The 15898-nt window shown below is 57.0% G+C and overlaps 5 protein-coding genes across 5 annotated transcripts; 2 read left to right on the top strand and 3 right to left on the bottom strand.

The window, feature by feature from the left end:
• Window positions 1-313: 313 nt before the first annotated feature.
• Window positions 314-3330, bottom strand: B0H18DRAFT_973283 (T-complex protein 11-domain-containing protein). The gene is made up of 8 exons (XM_048043925.1): window positions 3072-3330; window positions 2954-3024; window positions 2573-2850; window positions 1892-2522; window positions 1519-1826; window positions 1248-1492; window positions 957-1165; window positions 314-807 (listed from the first exon to the last, which is right to left on the bottom strand). The coding sequence occupies exons 1-8, from the start codon at window positions 3229-3231 to the stop codon at window positions 667-669; spliced, it is 2043 nt and encodes a 680-aa protein (XP_047899673.1). The 5' UTR covers window positions 3232-3330; the 3' UTR covers window positions 314-666.
• Window positions 3331-4562: 1232 nt separating this feature from the next.
• Window positions 4563-5517, top strand: B0H18DRAFT_319666 (uncharacterized protein). Its single transcript, XM_048037553.1, has one exon. It carries the CDS (start codon window positions 4770-4772, stop codon window positions 5367-5369), a length of 600 nt encoding a protein of 199 aa, XP_047899672.1. The 5' UTR covers window positions 4563-4769; the 3' UTR covers window positions 5370-5517.
• A 210-nt stretch (window positions 5518-5727) lies between these two features.
• On the bottom strand, window positions 5728-7838 carry B0H18DRAFT_1113717 (vacuolar ATP synthase; the record flags this gene model as incomplete). The annotated part of the gene is made up of 10 exons (XM_048032997.1): window positions 5728-5927; window positions 5988-6117; window positions 6194-6381; window positions 6460-6610; window positions 6655-6993; window positions 7061-7200; window positions 7255-7525; window positions 7584-7611; window positions 7662-7689; window positions 7748-7838. The coding sequence occupies 10 exons, from the start codon at window positions 7836-7838 to the stop codon at window positions 5728-5730; spliced, it is 1566 nt and encodes a 521-aa protein (XP_047899671.1).
• A 139-nt stretch (window positions 7839-7977) lies between these two features.
• On the bottom strand, window positions 7978-12794 carry B0H18DRAFT_973271 (TBCD protein). Its single transcript, XM_048043924.1, has 21 exons — window positions 12459-12794; window positions 12201-12396; window positions 11863-12145; window positions 11735-11813; window positions 11467-11683; window positions 11288-11409; window positions 10980-11237; window positions 10699-10923; window positions 10545-10645; window positions 10337-10490; window positions 10164-10280; window positions 9854-10110; window positions 9667-9805; window positions 9523-9616; window positions 9100-9469; window positions 8911-9046; window positions 8633-8859; window positions 8493-8573; window positions 8356-8440; window positions 8205-8305; window positions 7978-8153 (listed from the first exon to the last, which is right to left on the bottom strand). The coding sequence occupies exons 1-21, from the start codon at window positions 12618-12620 to the stop codon at window positions 8081-8083; spliced, it is 3477 nt and encodes a 1158-aa protein (XP_047899670.1). The 5' UTR covers window positions 12621-12794; the 3' UTR covers window positions 7978-8080.
• Window positions 12795-14068: 1274 nt separating this feature from the next.
• On the top strand, window positions 14069-15776 carry B0H18DRAFT_973268 (thymine dioxygenase). The gene is made up of 10 exons (XM_048043923.1): window positions 14069-14368; window positions 14422-14497; window positions 14548-14744; window positions 14802-14926; window positions 14979-15117; window positions 15171-15228; window positions 15282-15316; window positions 15343-15360; window positions 15498-15572; window positions 15624-15776. The coding sequence occupies exons 1-10, from the start codon at window positions 14183-14185 to the stop codon at window positions 15690-15692; spliced, it is 978 nt and encodes a 325-aa protein (XP_047899669.1). The 5' UTR covers window positions 14069-14182; the 3' UTR covers window positions 15693-15776.
• Window positions 15777-15898: the final 122 nt, after the last annotated feature.

Below are 15898 nucleotides of genomic sequence, written 5' to 3'. Positions count from 1 at the left end.
CTGGTACCGCGCAACACATTCGGGGCTACCAGTGATTGTGCAGAGGCGTGCGCATGGAGTTAGCAGAAGGACATGGGAGGTCGACGGAGGCACACGCCCGCAACGGTTCAAATGACTCTGCCCTGTGCCTCTGCTCGGCGACCCGCCCACCCAGTACTACACCGTGCCTTTCAAATTGGCCAAACGCGCGCAGAAGAGAAGCTTGGCAACGTCGCCGCCTCGACGTCTGCATGCTTACGTTCGTGCGTCGTTCATAGATAACCAAGAAGCTTATATGAAAGTAATGAAGTTGTATGAGCGCGCGACCGTCGCAGAGCCAGACCACGCTCGCATTGCATTGGAAAAGACGTTGTGAACTTCTTCGGCATTATTTCCTGCTTGTAACTTGTAAGAGTAATTACATGTCGTCGTCAACGGAATCATTAGGACTAGTGCGAGAGAGCAAAGCGAGGAGAGGGAATATGAGAGGAGAAAAGGTATGGGGGGACAAGCCAGAAACAGACGGGATAATGCACGGGTAATGGGTAAAGAAGGAGGGTGAGGGGGGCACCACGGCCAGTGGGGGCGACCAACACGCCCGCGCAACGCAGACGCAGCGAAGAATGGAAGCAAGCAACAACAAGCGACACACGAGAACGAAGTGCACTCGGGAAGGAAGCTGCCAGCCTAGTCCGTGACGATCGTCGCGGGTGCGGCCATGGGCGCGGCAGGAGCCACTGCGGCGGTCAGACTCGTGGTGGTCGTAGAAGTGGAGGCGTTCATGCTAGCGGAGGAACCCGCACCCGCCGCGTCCGCGAGGAAGCCCGGCTGCGCGTACAGCGCGCCGTACACATTCAGGTGGATGCCCGCCATTTTGCGATGCGCTCGCCGAGGTGCTGGATCTCGGGCATGAGCGGCTCGAGCCCGCTCGACATCTCGGCCTCCGCGTGCGGCTCGCTCCGCCTGAGCGACGGCACCGCGATCGGGAGCGCGATCCTGAGCACCGCGTCGCGCACGCGCCGGCGCATCAGCGTGCTCAGCGAGGCGTCCGCGCGCAGATTCGACCCGGCCCAGCTCGTCGCGAGCTTCGTCAGCTGGGCGTCGGGGGTGGCGGTCTTCGCGACGCTCGGCGCCGATGGCGGCTGCGACAGCGTGGCGATGGATGTATGGAGGACGAACAGCGGGCCTCACTGGCGCGCCTCGTCACCTGCAGAACGACGTCCTCCATCTCCTCCTTCCACCGTTTGATCTCCGCCTCCCCCGCGCACCCGTGTCTCGCGGCGGGCGGAAGCAGAGCCCAAGGTGCGTGGGCCCGACCTCCCAGATCTCCTTCTTGAGCTTGAGCAGATCGTCGGGGCTGAGGCGCACGTGGCCCTGCTGCTGGCCGGACAACACGAGCTGGCGATACAGCAGCAGGAGCATGTACAGCGCCGCGAAGTCTGCCGCGTCCTTCGAGTAGTTCGATATGCGCGCCTGGTCGAGATAGAGCGTCTCGGGGTATCTGGCGAGCGGCCTGTCGCTGGGAGCGGCGAGAGGTACGGGGGCGGGGAGGAGCTGGAGCCGCGCGGTGGCGGGTTGAAGACGAGGTCGACGAGCCCGGCGGTCACGGCGACGTCGATCTGCGTCCGGCGCGGCAATTTTGTGAAGGAAGTGGAGGGGAGGGCGTTGAGAGCGAACGAGTCCGAGCGGGTGGCGAGCTCGCCGTGCGCGGCACGCAGCCACTGGCGGGTGACGTCCATGCAGAGCCGGCCGTTTTCCTTGCTCTCGTGGAACGTCTTCAGCTCGTACTGCGCGGCGCTCTGCACGAGATAGGGCCGCAGCGTCTGCAGCTGGTGGTTCGCGACGTCCTGTCACAGCACGCGTGCAAGTATGAATACCACATGGCACATCGGGATGACACAGAGACACTGACCAGCTTCATGAGCTCCATGATCTCGAAGCACAGCCGGATCGCGCGCACGGCTTCCACCTTGCTCCCACCGCCCCCCGGCGCGCACGACTTCGCGAGCGCGACCATCTGGTCGACCGCACCGTCGCGCATCGGCGCGCAGTGGCACCGGATGATATCCCCGATGGTCTGGAAAACACCCGAGGGGTCAAACAGGCCGTGGTCGATCTCCTGTTGGATCAGATCCGCGTCAAGGACGCTCCGGAGAAGAGCCACATGCGCGACGTTCTGTTGGTACTGTGGATGCAGCGCGGTCGGCTGCACGCACAGGCCTGTCGCCTTGGACATGACCGGCTGGATGATCGACACGAGCACCTCGAGAAGCTCGAGCAGAAGGGGACGGATGCGCGAGGGCGTGCGGACGGTGCAGCGGTTGTCGTGCGCGAACGCGCAGATCGGACGGCCGGTGGGTATGGGCAGCGAGCTGCAGATGCACATGCGCTCGCACGGCCGCCCGTGCGCGTCCACGGTGAAGCAGGTGCAGCCGCACTCGAGCTCGCGCACGATCGCAATCCAGTAGTTCTCCGCCATGTCGCGCTTCCGCCGGCTGGACGTCGGTCGGAACTGCAGCCCGAGTCGAAGAGCAGGTCGTGACCTAGCAAATTGTGAGATGACGGAACCGTACATGTACGGGCTGGGAGCAACGCACGTAGCTGGGGATTGCGGAGGATGGCTTCTAAATCCAGTTCCTTCAACGTATCTCGGTTGATGGGTGGCTGGTGTGAGGGTATATGGGGAGAAAAGGTCTCAATGGGCGACACAGGGACAGAGGAGGATGGGCGGGGAGTGGTAGGCAGGGTGCATATTCGAAGGAGAGAGCCCCTGCTGGGGCCCGGCTCGGTAGCAGATACTATGCCCGTGTCGCGGGTGTCGTGCGTACGTGAACGACGGATCAACTTACGTGCGGTGAGGATGGGGCGGGGCTGTAGAACCGCCTGCGCACGCGTCGGGGGACGAGGAGCCCTGGGGTATATCGATGCGTGGTCGCTTTGGTTTGGAGGGGCCCTCGTTCTGGCTCTCAGTGACGAAGGGGTGGGCGGGTGGTGGTGCGGACAGTGGCTGCTGCCAGGCGGGGACGATGCCGACGTCAGAGTCCGCTAGGAGCCCCAGGCAGCCGAAGAGCGGTCGGCGCTGTTTGCTGGACAGCGGGGCGTCGCGGCGGGGTCGACGAGCATGGACTCGGGGGCGGCGGCCTCGACGGAGGGCGCGCCATCCTGTGTCTGGCAGTGGGAGGACTGGCAGTCGTCCTGGTCAGCCTTGCGCTTGCGGTTCAGGGGGTGGAAGTCATGGGCGAGGTCGTCCATGGGATGTAGAGGGACTGGGCGGAGAGGAGGATCAGAGGCCGGGGAAGATGGAGGGCATATTTAGGGGAGGAGGAACACATGGTAGCAGGCCGCCCGCCCTCCACGCTGCCATAGGCTGCCATAGGCTGCTCCTGCCACAAGGCTCTCGTCCAGACGCCTGCTTATTCTTTCCGCCCTCCGCTGCGTTGGGCTGCCCTCGCTCGTCTCGTATTCTGCTGCGCCTGCTCGCTGCCCTGCCCGCTGCCACCCACGCCGCACACCGCTGCACACCGCACCCAGCGAGCAGCGCCAGCCGATACGCAGCCAGCCCAGGCAGCAGCCGTCCAACGTCTGCGGATCACGCCCGCGCATCTCCGTCTGCAGCATTCGCACGCTTCGCCTGCACCATCGCCACGTTCTGCGCGGGCGTTTTGCACCGTCCGACAGCGATGCACCCGTCGTACGTAACAGCCTATCTGATGCACACCAACAGCCCGCTCTCTGAGTCTCTGTCCTCGTCCACACCCACACCGGCCCCTGCCGCCGGCCGCGCTGCCTCCCGCGCGTGCTGGCCAGACCGACCGGCTCCCGAAGAGTGCGTGGCATTTTGCGTAAGTATGTTCTGGCAGTGGCGCGAGCCGACGCGCAAATTGCCCTGAAACGCGTCGCCCAAAGCGGCCGCGGGCGAGGCACTTTGTTGCGGCGCGGGCCACGTGCGGACATACGCTCCCAGCACGAGGCTCTGCAGCGCTCTGCTTCCAGATCCAGACAGGTGGGCCACTCTGCGGGTCCACCGTGCCCGTCCAGTCCACCACCCGTGGACCCACAGCGCGGACCGCTCGCCGCCGCGTGCCCCCGTTGCGAGCATCCTGCGCCGGCACGCAGCCCTCTCCTGGTTCTGCATCCGGTAAGCTCCAAGACTGTGCGCCGAATCTGCGAGAAACGCATGTCGGTCGCGGTGGAAACTTGCCAGTGCAGCCCAAATGCAGCCCATCGATAGCGTCCCTTCCCGGCCGTTTCCTGCCCCAACCCGGTGCCCTTTCCTCAGCCTGCTGCTCGTTCGAAAGATCATCTCTGCACACATCACCCCGCCTGTCAGTTGACGACTTGGCTCCCAGCTTCATGCAACTGCCGCCTCGCCCCATCACAACAGATCAACTCAATCCCATCCCAACTCACACTGCACAGGGATACAAAGGGCAGCTGTCTCGCCTGGCCGCCACAATCATGCATCCCATGCACGCAGGCTGAGCATGAATGCACAAACGCCTGGCTCCTGCTTTCCAAGCATTCCAACCCAGATCGCGCAATCACCTCCTGTGTCATATCTGCCTCCCGTTCTCCCTCGGAAGTGACAGCTAGACGCGCCTCCTAATCTCACTCCCGCCTCCAGCTCGAACCCGCAAGTATACCTCCAGATAGCACCTCGAGCCTCCGCGTCGTTCGGCTCCTACCGCAAACGCGCCCTTTCTTCTCTCTTCATACAGCAAGCTCTCCTAGCCAGGGTCCCCGCATTGCCGCGACCTCAGCAAGCCATATGATCCACCGGAGCCAGTCAAATGCCCCCGCTCGTGGTCCGGACAAGCCTCCCTAGCCCCGCGCAACCCAGCGACGCCGCCAATCTGTGGAGCCCCTTCAACCACCGAGCCTGCCGCCCACCGTGTCCCTCCGTTTCTGCCCCCTCGTGCGGCCTGCCACCGCGGGGCCTCTGCTGCAGCAGACACCCGTCCACCCACGCCCCACCGGCACGCCAGCTTATCTCATCGTCCGCCGCCGCAGGCTCGCGCTCCAGGCCGCCACCGCTTCCCCGCCCTCGCCAGGCCCCGTCCTTCCGCACTCGGCACTGGCACCGCGCACGACACCCGCATCCAGCACCAAGCATGCCAGCGCCGTCTCACACGTCCGAGCGCATGAACCCCCGGTGTTCTATCACGTCATGCTCACGTCCCGGCGGGCCCCCACTCGCTGCCAGGTCCCCGCAGACGGCCGCGGCGTGCATCCAGGCTCCCCGCGCTCGCGGGCTCTCACGCGCACGATTGCGGGGCGGCGTGCATGGGACTTTGACGCTGCCGCTTTCGGACGGACCGTCCTCGAGGGGGACCCGAAGATCCCGCGCGGAGTGCGAGCAGTGCGGGTGCGACTGGCTTGGTGTGTTATAACGTCGCCAGCGTGCTTCGTGGAGGGGGGCTTGCCCCGGGAGCTTCGGAGGGAGATAGCATGGCCTTAAGGCATTGTAATAGCCCATCCACCGTAGTACAGCGTCTGCATGCTAATTTAAATTGACGTCACTTTAAACATCCCATCTCATCTCGCATAGCCTGGACAGCTAGAGGCCGCCAGTGCTCGTGCCGACGAAGCTTTCCTCTCCGCGCCGCCACTTACACCATCCTGTCTTCTCCCTGAGCACGTTGGATTGTCATGCACGGTCATGCGATTACTATGTACTACTGCTCCGGCTGCGGGAAATACATACAGGTCGTCGAGCGTCCCGTCACAGCGGCTCTTGCGCTTCGTCGCTCACGCAACATCAATGAGCTTCTCTTCCGCCTGTCCGTTCGCCTGCGCGCCGTCCTCCGTCGCCTTCTTCGTCGCCTTGCGCCCGTAGAACTCGGCGATGATCTTCGGGCTGATGCGGTTCAGCTGCTCCTTGGGGAAGATGCGCAGCAGGCTCCACGCGAGGTCGAGCGACTCGAAGATCGTGCGCGACTCGTACGCGCCTGGGTGCGAGAGACGTGTCAGTCAGATGCACTGCGCGCGGCGCGCAGGGTGTGGCGTACCTTGTCCGACGAACTGTCGCTCGAACTTGTCCAAGAACTCGAGTGCCAGCTTGTCTTCGGGCGACAGCGCCTCCTCACCGACGACAGCCTTCATGGCAGCGGCATCACGGCCGATGGCGTACTTGGCGTACTACAACCGCGCAGATGTGAGAACGAGATCGTACTGCCCCGGCCGAGATTACTACGGCCAAATGGATCGGGCTCACCAGCTGGTTTGAGACGTCGCCGTGGTCTTTTCTCGTCAGTTTCTCACCGATGGCACTCTTCATCAACCGCGAGAGTGACGGGAGCACGTTAATGGGCGGATAGATCTGACGGTTGTGCAGATTACGGTCGACGAAGATTTGGCCCTCGGTGATGTATCCTGTCAGGTCCGGGATTGGGTGCGTGATATCTAAGGGCGCATGTCAATCATGAGAGTGCAGTACACAGCCGTCAATACACGCCGAGGTTGGAGATTGGGGCAACGCACCATCGTTCGGCATAGTGAGAATGGGAATCTGAGTGATGGATCCATTGCGGCCCTCGACACGACCAGCACGTTCGTAGATGGTGGACAAATCCGTGTACATGTATCCAGGATAGCCACGGCGACCGGGCACCTCCTCTCGGGCGGCCGAGACCTACGAGACACGCCATGAGTTTCATACATCAAGCTCATCAGCACCTCCGTGCTTGCCTCGCGCAGCGCGTCCGCGTATGACGACATGTCCGTCAGGATGACCAGGACGTGCTTCTCGAGCTGGTACGCGTAGTACTCGGCGGTGGTGAGCGCGAGACGCGGCGTGATGATTCGCTCGATCGTAGGGTCGTTCGCGAGGTTGAGGAAGAGCGTCACACGGTCCAGACTGCCGTTCTCCTCGAAGTCCTGCTTGAAAAACCGCGCCGTCTCCATGTTGACACCCATGGCGGCGAAGACGACCGAGAAGTTGTCCTCGTGCCCGTCGTGGACGTCCTTCGTTGGCCGCTTCACCAGGCCGGCTTGCCGCACGATCTGGGCAGCAATCTGCGAAGAATAGAAAGAAGGAGACCATGAGAAGACACGAGACTCGCTCGTGTATCGAACGACGCACTTCATTGTGCGGCAGACCAGCCGCAGAGAAGATGGGAATCTTCTGGCCACGAGCAATAGAGTTCATCGTGTCAATGGTTGAGATACCTGTCTGGATCATTTCTTCGGGGTATATACGAGAAAACGGGTTAATTGGAGAGCCTACGGATGCCCGTCAGATACAGCATCACCAAGTGAACGGAGGCGGGATCTCACCGTTAATGTCCAAGTAGTCCTCCGCGAACACTTTTGGACCCTGGTCAATGGGCAAGCCGGAACCGTTGAATATCCGCCCCAGCATGTCTTCCGCGACAGGCAGCTTCATGCTGCTTCCCGTGAACTCGACATGCGTGGCCTTGACATCGACTCCTGACGTCCCCTCAAACACCTGCACGATGGCCTTCTTCCCCTGCACCTCTAGCACCTGTCCTCCGCGTTTCGTACCATCCGGTAGCGTGAGCTGGACGATCTCATTGTATGATGGGAACTGCAGGCGGGAGTGAGGGGCTCTAGCTGCGGTTCGTTCATCTCGCCAATGTACATACCTTGACGTTATCTAGTACGACCAGCGGACTTGAGATAGGTCAGCCTAGACTTCCGACAATTTTGAGCGCAGCACTGACCCGTTAACGGCAGAGACGGTACGGTAGTCTATAGGAACACTCCCAGGCTCAGCACGGCTTCCTGCAGTCATCTGGACGCTCCTCACCCAGGTGCGGTTGAACGCTGTATTCCCGCGTCACCGCAGCAGCATTGATTGCTGCAAGCTCTTTGTCGCTTATTCTTGGGTCTCCAGCCATCCTCGCTAGTAGTGGTAGTGGAAGGGACGGAACGAGAGAACAATACTGGAAGGCTCAGGACAGCTCAGATTGGCAGCAACGCGCCGTGTGCGGCGTGCCTGCCTGACGCAAGGGTACAGATCCCTATACCGATGTTCACACGCTTACTACAGTGCATCACTATTACAGATCAACAAACTATGTACTCATACAGACGTCACTGGACGCATTCAAAATCATCATTACATCGCAGCCGGTTGAGCTCATGAATCCTGCGACAGCAACTCCACACAGCGACGAGCAGCATCGCTGGCGGCGGACATGTCAATTGATGACCTATAGAGGACTTCAGCGGGCTGCAAGCTAACATCAACGAGCCGCACGAACCACTCAATATTAAGTAGGATCTCCTCCGCCTCGTCAGTTTCGCAACCTATGTCCTTCGTTTGCAGAACGAGATACAGGTGCTCCGCTGTATCGGAGCGGACCTGTACAGAACGTTCAGCGTGAAGAGCGTACCTCGGGGGAGTCCGCTTACCTTCGGGTACTGATGCGCCAAGAAGCTTGACAGGTGCCCTATACACTCCGCTCGCAACGGCTGCATCGACAGAAGGTTGACGACTCTGATCCTCGATGAGAACGCAAGGACAAGCACACGGAGTAGAGATTCCTTACATCCGCATGGACATCACGATGCGCTGATGATTCTTCAGGCGGGCCACGTTTCTCGTGGCCACCGAAAGCAGTGCCCGGAGGCTGCAGCGACGTATTTAGTACCTGGCGATCAAGGGACCCCCTCCTCTCCCCTTACGTACCTACGGAGTCCGGCGGTATCCCCGGACAAATCTTCGAAGACATCTGACTCCAGGAGCACGTTGAAAGTCTGCAGCACCGGCACGACAATGTTGTTCGAACTGAGATTGCGACTGGCTTGTGCCACGAGATCCTGCGCAAACCCACACTGATCATATCCGCCGGACGGCGTGGCACTGACGGGGAGCGTGCGCGCATAAGCAATGAGGCTTGCCGTGACCGGACGTTGCTGTCATACATTTATCGGCGAGCTCGTGGAGGGTGGTATAATATGACATACCGTACTGTCCGTCTTCGTACTCGCGCTCAAGATAAGGCCTCCAAGGACTGCATGTCGGTACGACTCGACTTCCAAGAGACGCACGGCCTTAGGAAACAGCTTGTCACCCTCGTTCCAGTTGATGGTCTCAACCTCACTAGAACGCAATCAGCACATCATGAGACAATCAAAAACATCTTGATAACCAACCTGAGGAACAAGGTGCTGAAAAGGGTATGGCCATGTATTTGCCATCGTTCTGCTCCAGAGATCACTGGCAGCGGCAACACGAGAAGACGCGTGAAGCACTCCCCCGCCAGCTGCCGGACGTTGTCAAGTCGTTCGATACCTTGCTTCAGAATTCCCCCAACAGCGTCGTGGTATTTGGCTGGAGGAAAATACTCAGCGAAGTTGTCCAATTTCGAGGCCTCTGGGAAGAGGTTTTCTGTGAAGGACGTCAGGCCCTTCACGCACGCCATGCGAACCCAGGAGCCGACGTCTCCGCGCTCATCAGAGGTATAGTCTGTTAGGCCGTCTTGCATTGCGTCGATCATCTGGCACACCACGGTGGGGGACAAATCTGTTGATGGGTAAGCCTCTGATGCTTTCGCGTGTGTGACCAAGGTAACGCACGTTCATTTAGCTTGAAGATAACGCTAGAGAGAATCTGGGGCATCGAATTGAACGCATTCCGTCTTGCCTCGATGTTTACAATTCTTGACGAATTCTATCGCAGTCATCAGCACCCACTGTGAATTGTTCAAGTTTGCTACACACCGTGCGATCTGTGCAGGTGAGTAGACAGTCGATAACTTTGAGGATACCATGTGGGTAGGCTGTGTAATCAAACATTCCAAGCACGCGGCAAATACTTTGTTGCATCGGAGGTGACCCAGAGCTGAAGTCCCGAATGAGTCTGCGCCAGAGTCAGCATGGTGGAAGTCAACGAGCGAAGAACACATGCCTATCGACGATAGCAGAGCAATCAACAAGCTTGCTCACAGCTGCCATCGCACGAGCCGCAGCTTCTTGCACAGCAGTGCTCTTGCTCTTCAACCCGATGTCTACGACCTTGCGCCAGTGCGGCACCGAAGTCTCATCTGAGCTAATCTCGGCCGAAGATATGCCGCTGGCGATGAGATTGCATGCAGCTGCTGTCACCAGCTCATGACGCGGAGACTCTAAAGTAGTGAGAGGGACTTGGACCAGGTACGCAAACGCCTGGTATGCAATAATCAGCATGTCGAACAGTTCATTCTACTCAACTGTCCCACCTTTCGTCTTTCTGCTTCTAGATCATGCCTGGAGTCCCGATACGCAGCTGCTAGATCCGTTAAGACTGCCAGCGCGCCATGTATATCGCCAATGTCAGGGCCCTGCAAGAAGCGCGCCTGATAACACGAACATTAACAGTGAAAGCATGCGCAGGCGCATCTACCATACTTACGGCTTTTGTAGCACACTCTGGACCGAGGGCGGGCAGATCAAGCTCGCAGATTGCCCGCAAAGATTGCGCTCCAAGTTGTCGCATTTGCGGATCCCAGTGTCTCAAAGTCACCGACAACAGATGGTCCGTTAGGGAAGGCGTATACTCCGGATGCCTAAGACGTTGTGAGAAAATCGATGAGAGGTGAAGGTATAGGTAGCAGACTTACTCTGCGACCTCTGGAGCAGCTGTCAAGAAGGCATTTCGTCGGACCCCGACTGAATAGAAATCCGTCTTACGGAGAACATCGATGCCGTGCGCAAAGAGACTCTGCAATATGTTGCGGTCAGCACGGCTCACTAGTAGCTTTCATTCTGCCTTACCGTCCGACCAACAAACTCTTGGAACGTGGCACTAGCGGCGCGGCGTATGTGGATCTCTCGGTCAAACAGAGCTACGGTAACAAGCCTTCTGGAGAGGTTCTCCGCAAACGGAGCAAGTGCGGCAGAATCTTGAGCACGAGCAAGGGACCAAAGTACGTAACATGCGGCATCCCGTACGTTCGAGCCAACTGAGTGGGCGCCTTTGCGTATGTCGAAGTAGAGTGCCTGAGCAGCGTTCATAAAGATCAATCGCACCCACAGAAAGCCAGTAAAACGCTTACCTTACACTGCCAGTTGATGAGATCAGCAAGCACATCGTCCGCGACTAGACCCCTACGGGCCATCTCCGCGCATGCGAGGCATGCACCGTGCCAGGTGCCTTCGGCGATGCTAGGCATGTCGTATATGGTAGCTGCTGCTATCGAATGAATCGAGAATAGGTTGATGACATTGTCGAGTACTTGTCTTGCGAAGTCTGGGGGAAGGCGCTCAGAGATTCGCGCGATACCTTTCGCCGCGGACCACCGCACAAGGGTATCCTAACGATCGTCACAATCAGAGCAAGTACGCGCAGGGGTGGCTTAAGAACCTTGTCCTGAAGCACGGTGAAGAGGTCTTCAAGGACAGTTTCTAGTTCCTCTGGTACGTCGAAGTCCAGTTCAGACGTAGGCTTGCCCTCGTCTCCAGCAGTTGACGCCGTCAAGGCTCTACCTGTAGATCGCGAATCATGATCAGAATGGTAACGTCACAACTTAGCCCCGTACTAGCCTTTGCTACGAATAACCAGCGGCGAGGCAGGTAGTAGGCGGAGCACGATACGGGACATCAACTTCGTGCGGAGCTTCCTGATGAGCGTGTTCTGAAGCAGAGGCGAATTTTCTTGTACAGCATTCGCAACATCAAGGATTGCTGACGTATGCGCCTTCACTTGTTCCACCGAAGCAGACTTCGTGATTTCGCACAAAACCGATAAAAGCCCCATGGTCTTTTGGCAGCGTTATCATGAGTGAAAACATGGTAAAAGTCAACAACATACAAGGAAAGGCTCTACACGGCCGCTAGCGATCTTCGCAGACCATGAGATGAAGCTAGGCAACTTCACGCTTGTGTCTTTCCTGCACGACTCAGTTCTCTCCGCACAAAATGCTCACCCCGATAACGCACCTTACGTAGAGTCTAGCAAGGAGAATTGCAGCCGCTTCTCGTTCCAACCCTGCATTGTTCAGGTACCTCTTACCGAGAGATTCAATCTTCTCGGCCGTTTCTCCTGCGCGCTCGCTTTCGTCAAATTGGTCCAAATCGAAGGGTATCATGCAGACGAGCGACAACCACAACAAGACAACATATCTGATGGGCCAGTGATATCTCACGAGAGCCGGACTGTTCGGTATGATCATGTACTCGAGTGCGATGGTGAGGTCGGCGATTTCATGCGGGAAAAATCTCGCTATGATCCGACATTCTGAGCGAGCATCGATTGCAGAAGATCCAAAGGCACTGACTTATTGTCTTGTAACCGCGGAACTTGATGTAATAGTACATGTGGTCCGCGACTAGGTTCAGACGCAGAGTGTCCTCCGGTGTTTGCTTTGTTTCGACGAAGGCATTCACATAGCCTTTCAGACAGTCCACGACAGGTGTTACCAAGGAGTCTAAGAAGGGATCGAGAAGATACGCTTGTTCCTGATACTCATCTAGCTTGAGAGCAGCGCACGCCCACTTCAGCCAACAGAGAGAACCGTGAACGGGTTACTGCTTACCGTGTCACGTAGTTTCTTGACGATTTGCCATTCACGAGACCGGTCTTCATCGCTTGGCTTTGCCAGAAGGTCCAAAGACAGCAGGAATTGCTGTGTGTTCAAGAAGTCCTGATACTTGTCGAATCTTGCGAAAAGCTTGCGATCACTCGCGTCCTCCTCCATTGTCGACACCGATTGACTCGAAGATCCCTCGCCCAGGTTGTTTGATTACACCGCGGCTGCGCGTCCGAAGATTATGGATCAAAATCTGGATTGAACCGTTGCCAGACAGAAATCTCTCGTCCACTGTACTTAGTGTCGTCGGGTTTGCTGTGTTAGTGAGAGCGGCGGTCAGGATTCAGGAAGAGGTCCCCTTAAGCGCCCGCCGCCGGTCGTTGTGAATCACACGCGTCATGCCGGACCTCGGGGTTGCCTCGGGTTGCTTGAGCGAGGTTTACGGTCGCGATCATGTGACTGTGACATAACGCGCCTCTCCGGAGTCACGTCAGAACGAGATGGCTCACGCGCGCCAGCTCTATTAGTTTAGTACGTGCCTTAGCAGTCGAAGACCTATGTCCTGACTGCCTTATCCTTCGTCCAGACCTCCGAACTACGCTTTCATCGAGACCTTATGAGTTTATTTCTGTACAAATAATATGCCCACGGTCACAGGTGTCTGATTTTGAAGTTTTCCTATGTTAGGGTCCGAGGTTCTGAGTGTCTTCATGAGTTTGCTTACTCGACTCTGGAAGATACATATTGTCTAAGCCATCTCAGGTGTCTGGGCAATGGTATGGGTTTGGTAATGCTATGGTACGTGCTCGGTACGTCTTTGGTACGGAAGTTGACGCCGGATTCCTATTACGGTAACCCCCAGAGCACCCGAAGACCTACCATATTTAGTAGCACCGATCGATAAGTACAGTGGCCAACGCCTCCTACATACCGAGTTCCCGAAGCTCTTTGTGTTCGACATAAATCCATTTGAAGTGCATGTCCAAGTGCGCACAATACTTGAAGTGACCCATTCTGATAGTCCCCGTGGCAGTGGCCTGCCGGGCATCAAAACACTGAATTCATGGCCTCCATATTACGACGGTTTCCGTATGTCTAGCACAGCTATATGTCTCGTAAATGAATGTTATATCCCTGATTTGCACTGGTACCAAAGTCGAACCAAAGCAAACATAGATAATTACCAAAACCTTGCCGAAGACTGACTCATTGGCTGCATGAAAGCATGAATAGCTTCCAGCACCGAGAACAGTTGCAAGTACCTAGAAGCTGTCATCTGCTACGTACGCTGAAATTTGACAAGAACAGAGCTCCGAGACCTGACATTCGGCAGGATCTGCAGTGAGAAACCTGAGTCCTGAGCATACCAAATGCGCCAAAACCAAAGACCAAATACCATCAATCACGCGCGGGAATTTTTGTACAGAAATACCGTCATAAGACCTAGACTCAGATCTAGTGGTTCATCGTCCCAGTGAATGCTTAAGCTATCTGATACAAGGGAAGATAAGCTGCCTATCATCGTGCTTGGACGCCGGAACGGGATCGCCTCCGAGGTAAGGGGTGCTAGGGGGTGCTATTATCAGAGCATGTGCCTGTTCGTCCGCGGTATATATGGCCGTTCAGACAGTAAACTGCGAGCCGCATCCTTCTGTGAGAGCTTCTGTGTTCAGCCTATTCACTCTTCCGCGTCCTCGAATATATACCGTCCGTCGTGACATCTATCGACCATGGCACAGCAGATCAAGGTTGGCGACGTCAACGGCATCCCGATCATCAGCCTTGCGGCCTTCCTCGATGCTTCGAACAAGCAAGTCACGGCAGACGCCATGCTAGACTCCTTCAAGACAATTGGGTTTGTATATCTGGTCGATCATGGGCTACCAAAGGAGAAGATAGCCAGAATGTTTGAATGGGTAGGTCGTCAGGCATTTCCCACAGCAACTGTACTTTACTGACGGTTTGCTAGTCCAAGAAGTTCTTTGCTTTGCCAATGGAAACCAAGATGCTCGCGCCTCACCCGCCGTCTGGCACCCACCATCGTGGTTAGTACAACTGTAATGCATTTTACGTCGCCGAATAATATGTTCCGTAGGATACTCACCTCCTGGAAAGGAGAAGGTCGTTCAGCATGTCTACGACGACAAGGAGCTTGCGAAGATCCGCGCCAAGGCTCCGGATGTGAAGGAGAGCTTCGAGATTGGCAGGGAAGAGGACGCAGCCATGACAAACATTTGGCTCCCAGAGGACGTATTCCCTGGCTTCAAGGAAGCCTCCCTAGAGTTCTTCTGGGTAAGCAACGGAAGGATGCTGCTACTAAACGTCTGTTCACTCATTTCATGATACTAGGCTTGCCGGGAAATCGAGCTGACCATCCTCCGTGCTTTGTCCCTTGGTCTGCATCTCGAGGAGAGCTTTTTAGAGAAGTTCCATACTGCGCCTGATAATCAGCTGCGACTCTTACACTACCCAAGGTTCGCGTTTCGTACTAGCTGGGCGTCTTTCCACTGCTCACTGAAGCTACAGCGTCCGTGTAGATGACCTCGAGAGAGAGGAGGTTGCTCGGATCGGCGCCCACTCCGACTTTGGTAGTATTACGCTATTGATGCAAGACGATGTGGGCGGACTCGAGGTTGAGAACCCCCACAATCCTGGCGAATTCACGGTACTAGTGCCAACTTGTGCTCTACGAACGCGTCAGTTCTGACAGGTCCCTAGCCTGCTACACCCGTTGAGGGTGCTATCATCGTCAATGCTGGCGACTTCCTCATGAGATGTACGCCTTGCAATCAACGTAGCAGCGTGCTCATTCTGATTTTGTGGTATCAGGGTCGAACGACATGATTAAGAGTACCATCCACCGAGTCCGTGCTCCTCCCACCAAGACCAGGGCGGCATGACTCCGGACGTTACTCCATCCCCTATGTAAGCCAACGCACTTGCACCTAACCTATCTCTCTGCTAACGACGCGCGACGAACAGTTCTGCTCTGCGGTACGCACGAATGTTACATCGAGAGGTGACACTATACTAACGAGTGTTCAGGACTACTCTCGCACCGTGGACTGCCTGCCGGGGACCTTCTCGGAGAAGATTCCCAAGAAGTACGACCCAATCTCGGTCAGTCTCCTTTGTCTTTGCTTGGCTACCAAAAATACTGACTTCCTTAAGTCTGGTCAATACATCATGTCTCGCTTGCCGCGACGTATTAAGCCGGCATTACTAGTATCCGATACTTAAAAACGATGCAACAACTCTATGTACAGATTTATGGGCTTGCGCTGTGTACTGTGATTGTCTATGTAGTATCGACCTCTACGATCGCACTCTAAGTAGATCTAGAATTTGTTTGCCAGGCTACCCGCCGCTACCGGTCGTCCAGTCACGTGCAGGAGTCGATCGACGATCTGCCTGCAGTGCCTCACGTCTTGTTCTGAAACTTCTAA

Source organism: Fomitopsis serialis (genome assembly GCF_022376445.1).
Source record: "Fomitopsis serialis strain Sig1Antser10 chromosome Unknown B0H18scaffold_3, whole genome shotgun sequence".
Taxonomy (NCBI): domain Eukaryota; kingdom Fungi; phylum Basidiomycota; class Agaricomycetes; order Polyporales; family Fomitopsidaceae; genus Fomitopsis; species Fomitopsis serialis.
Note: the sequence above shows the minus strand (reverse complement) of the source record. Positions and strands in the feature narration are given on the sequence as shown.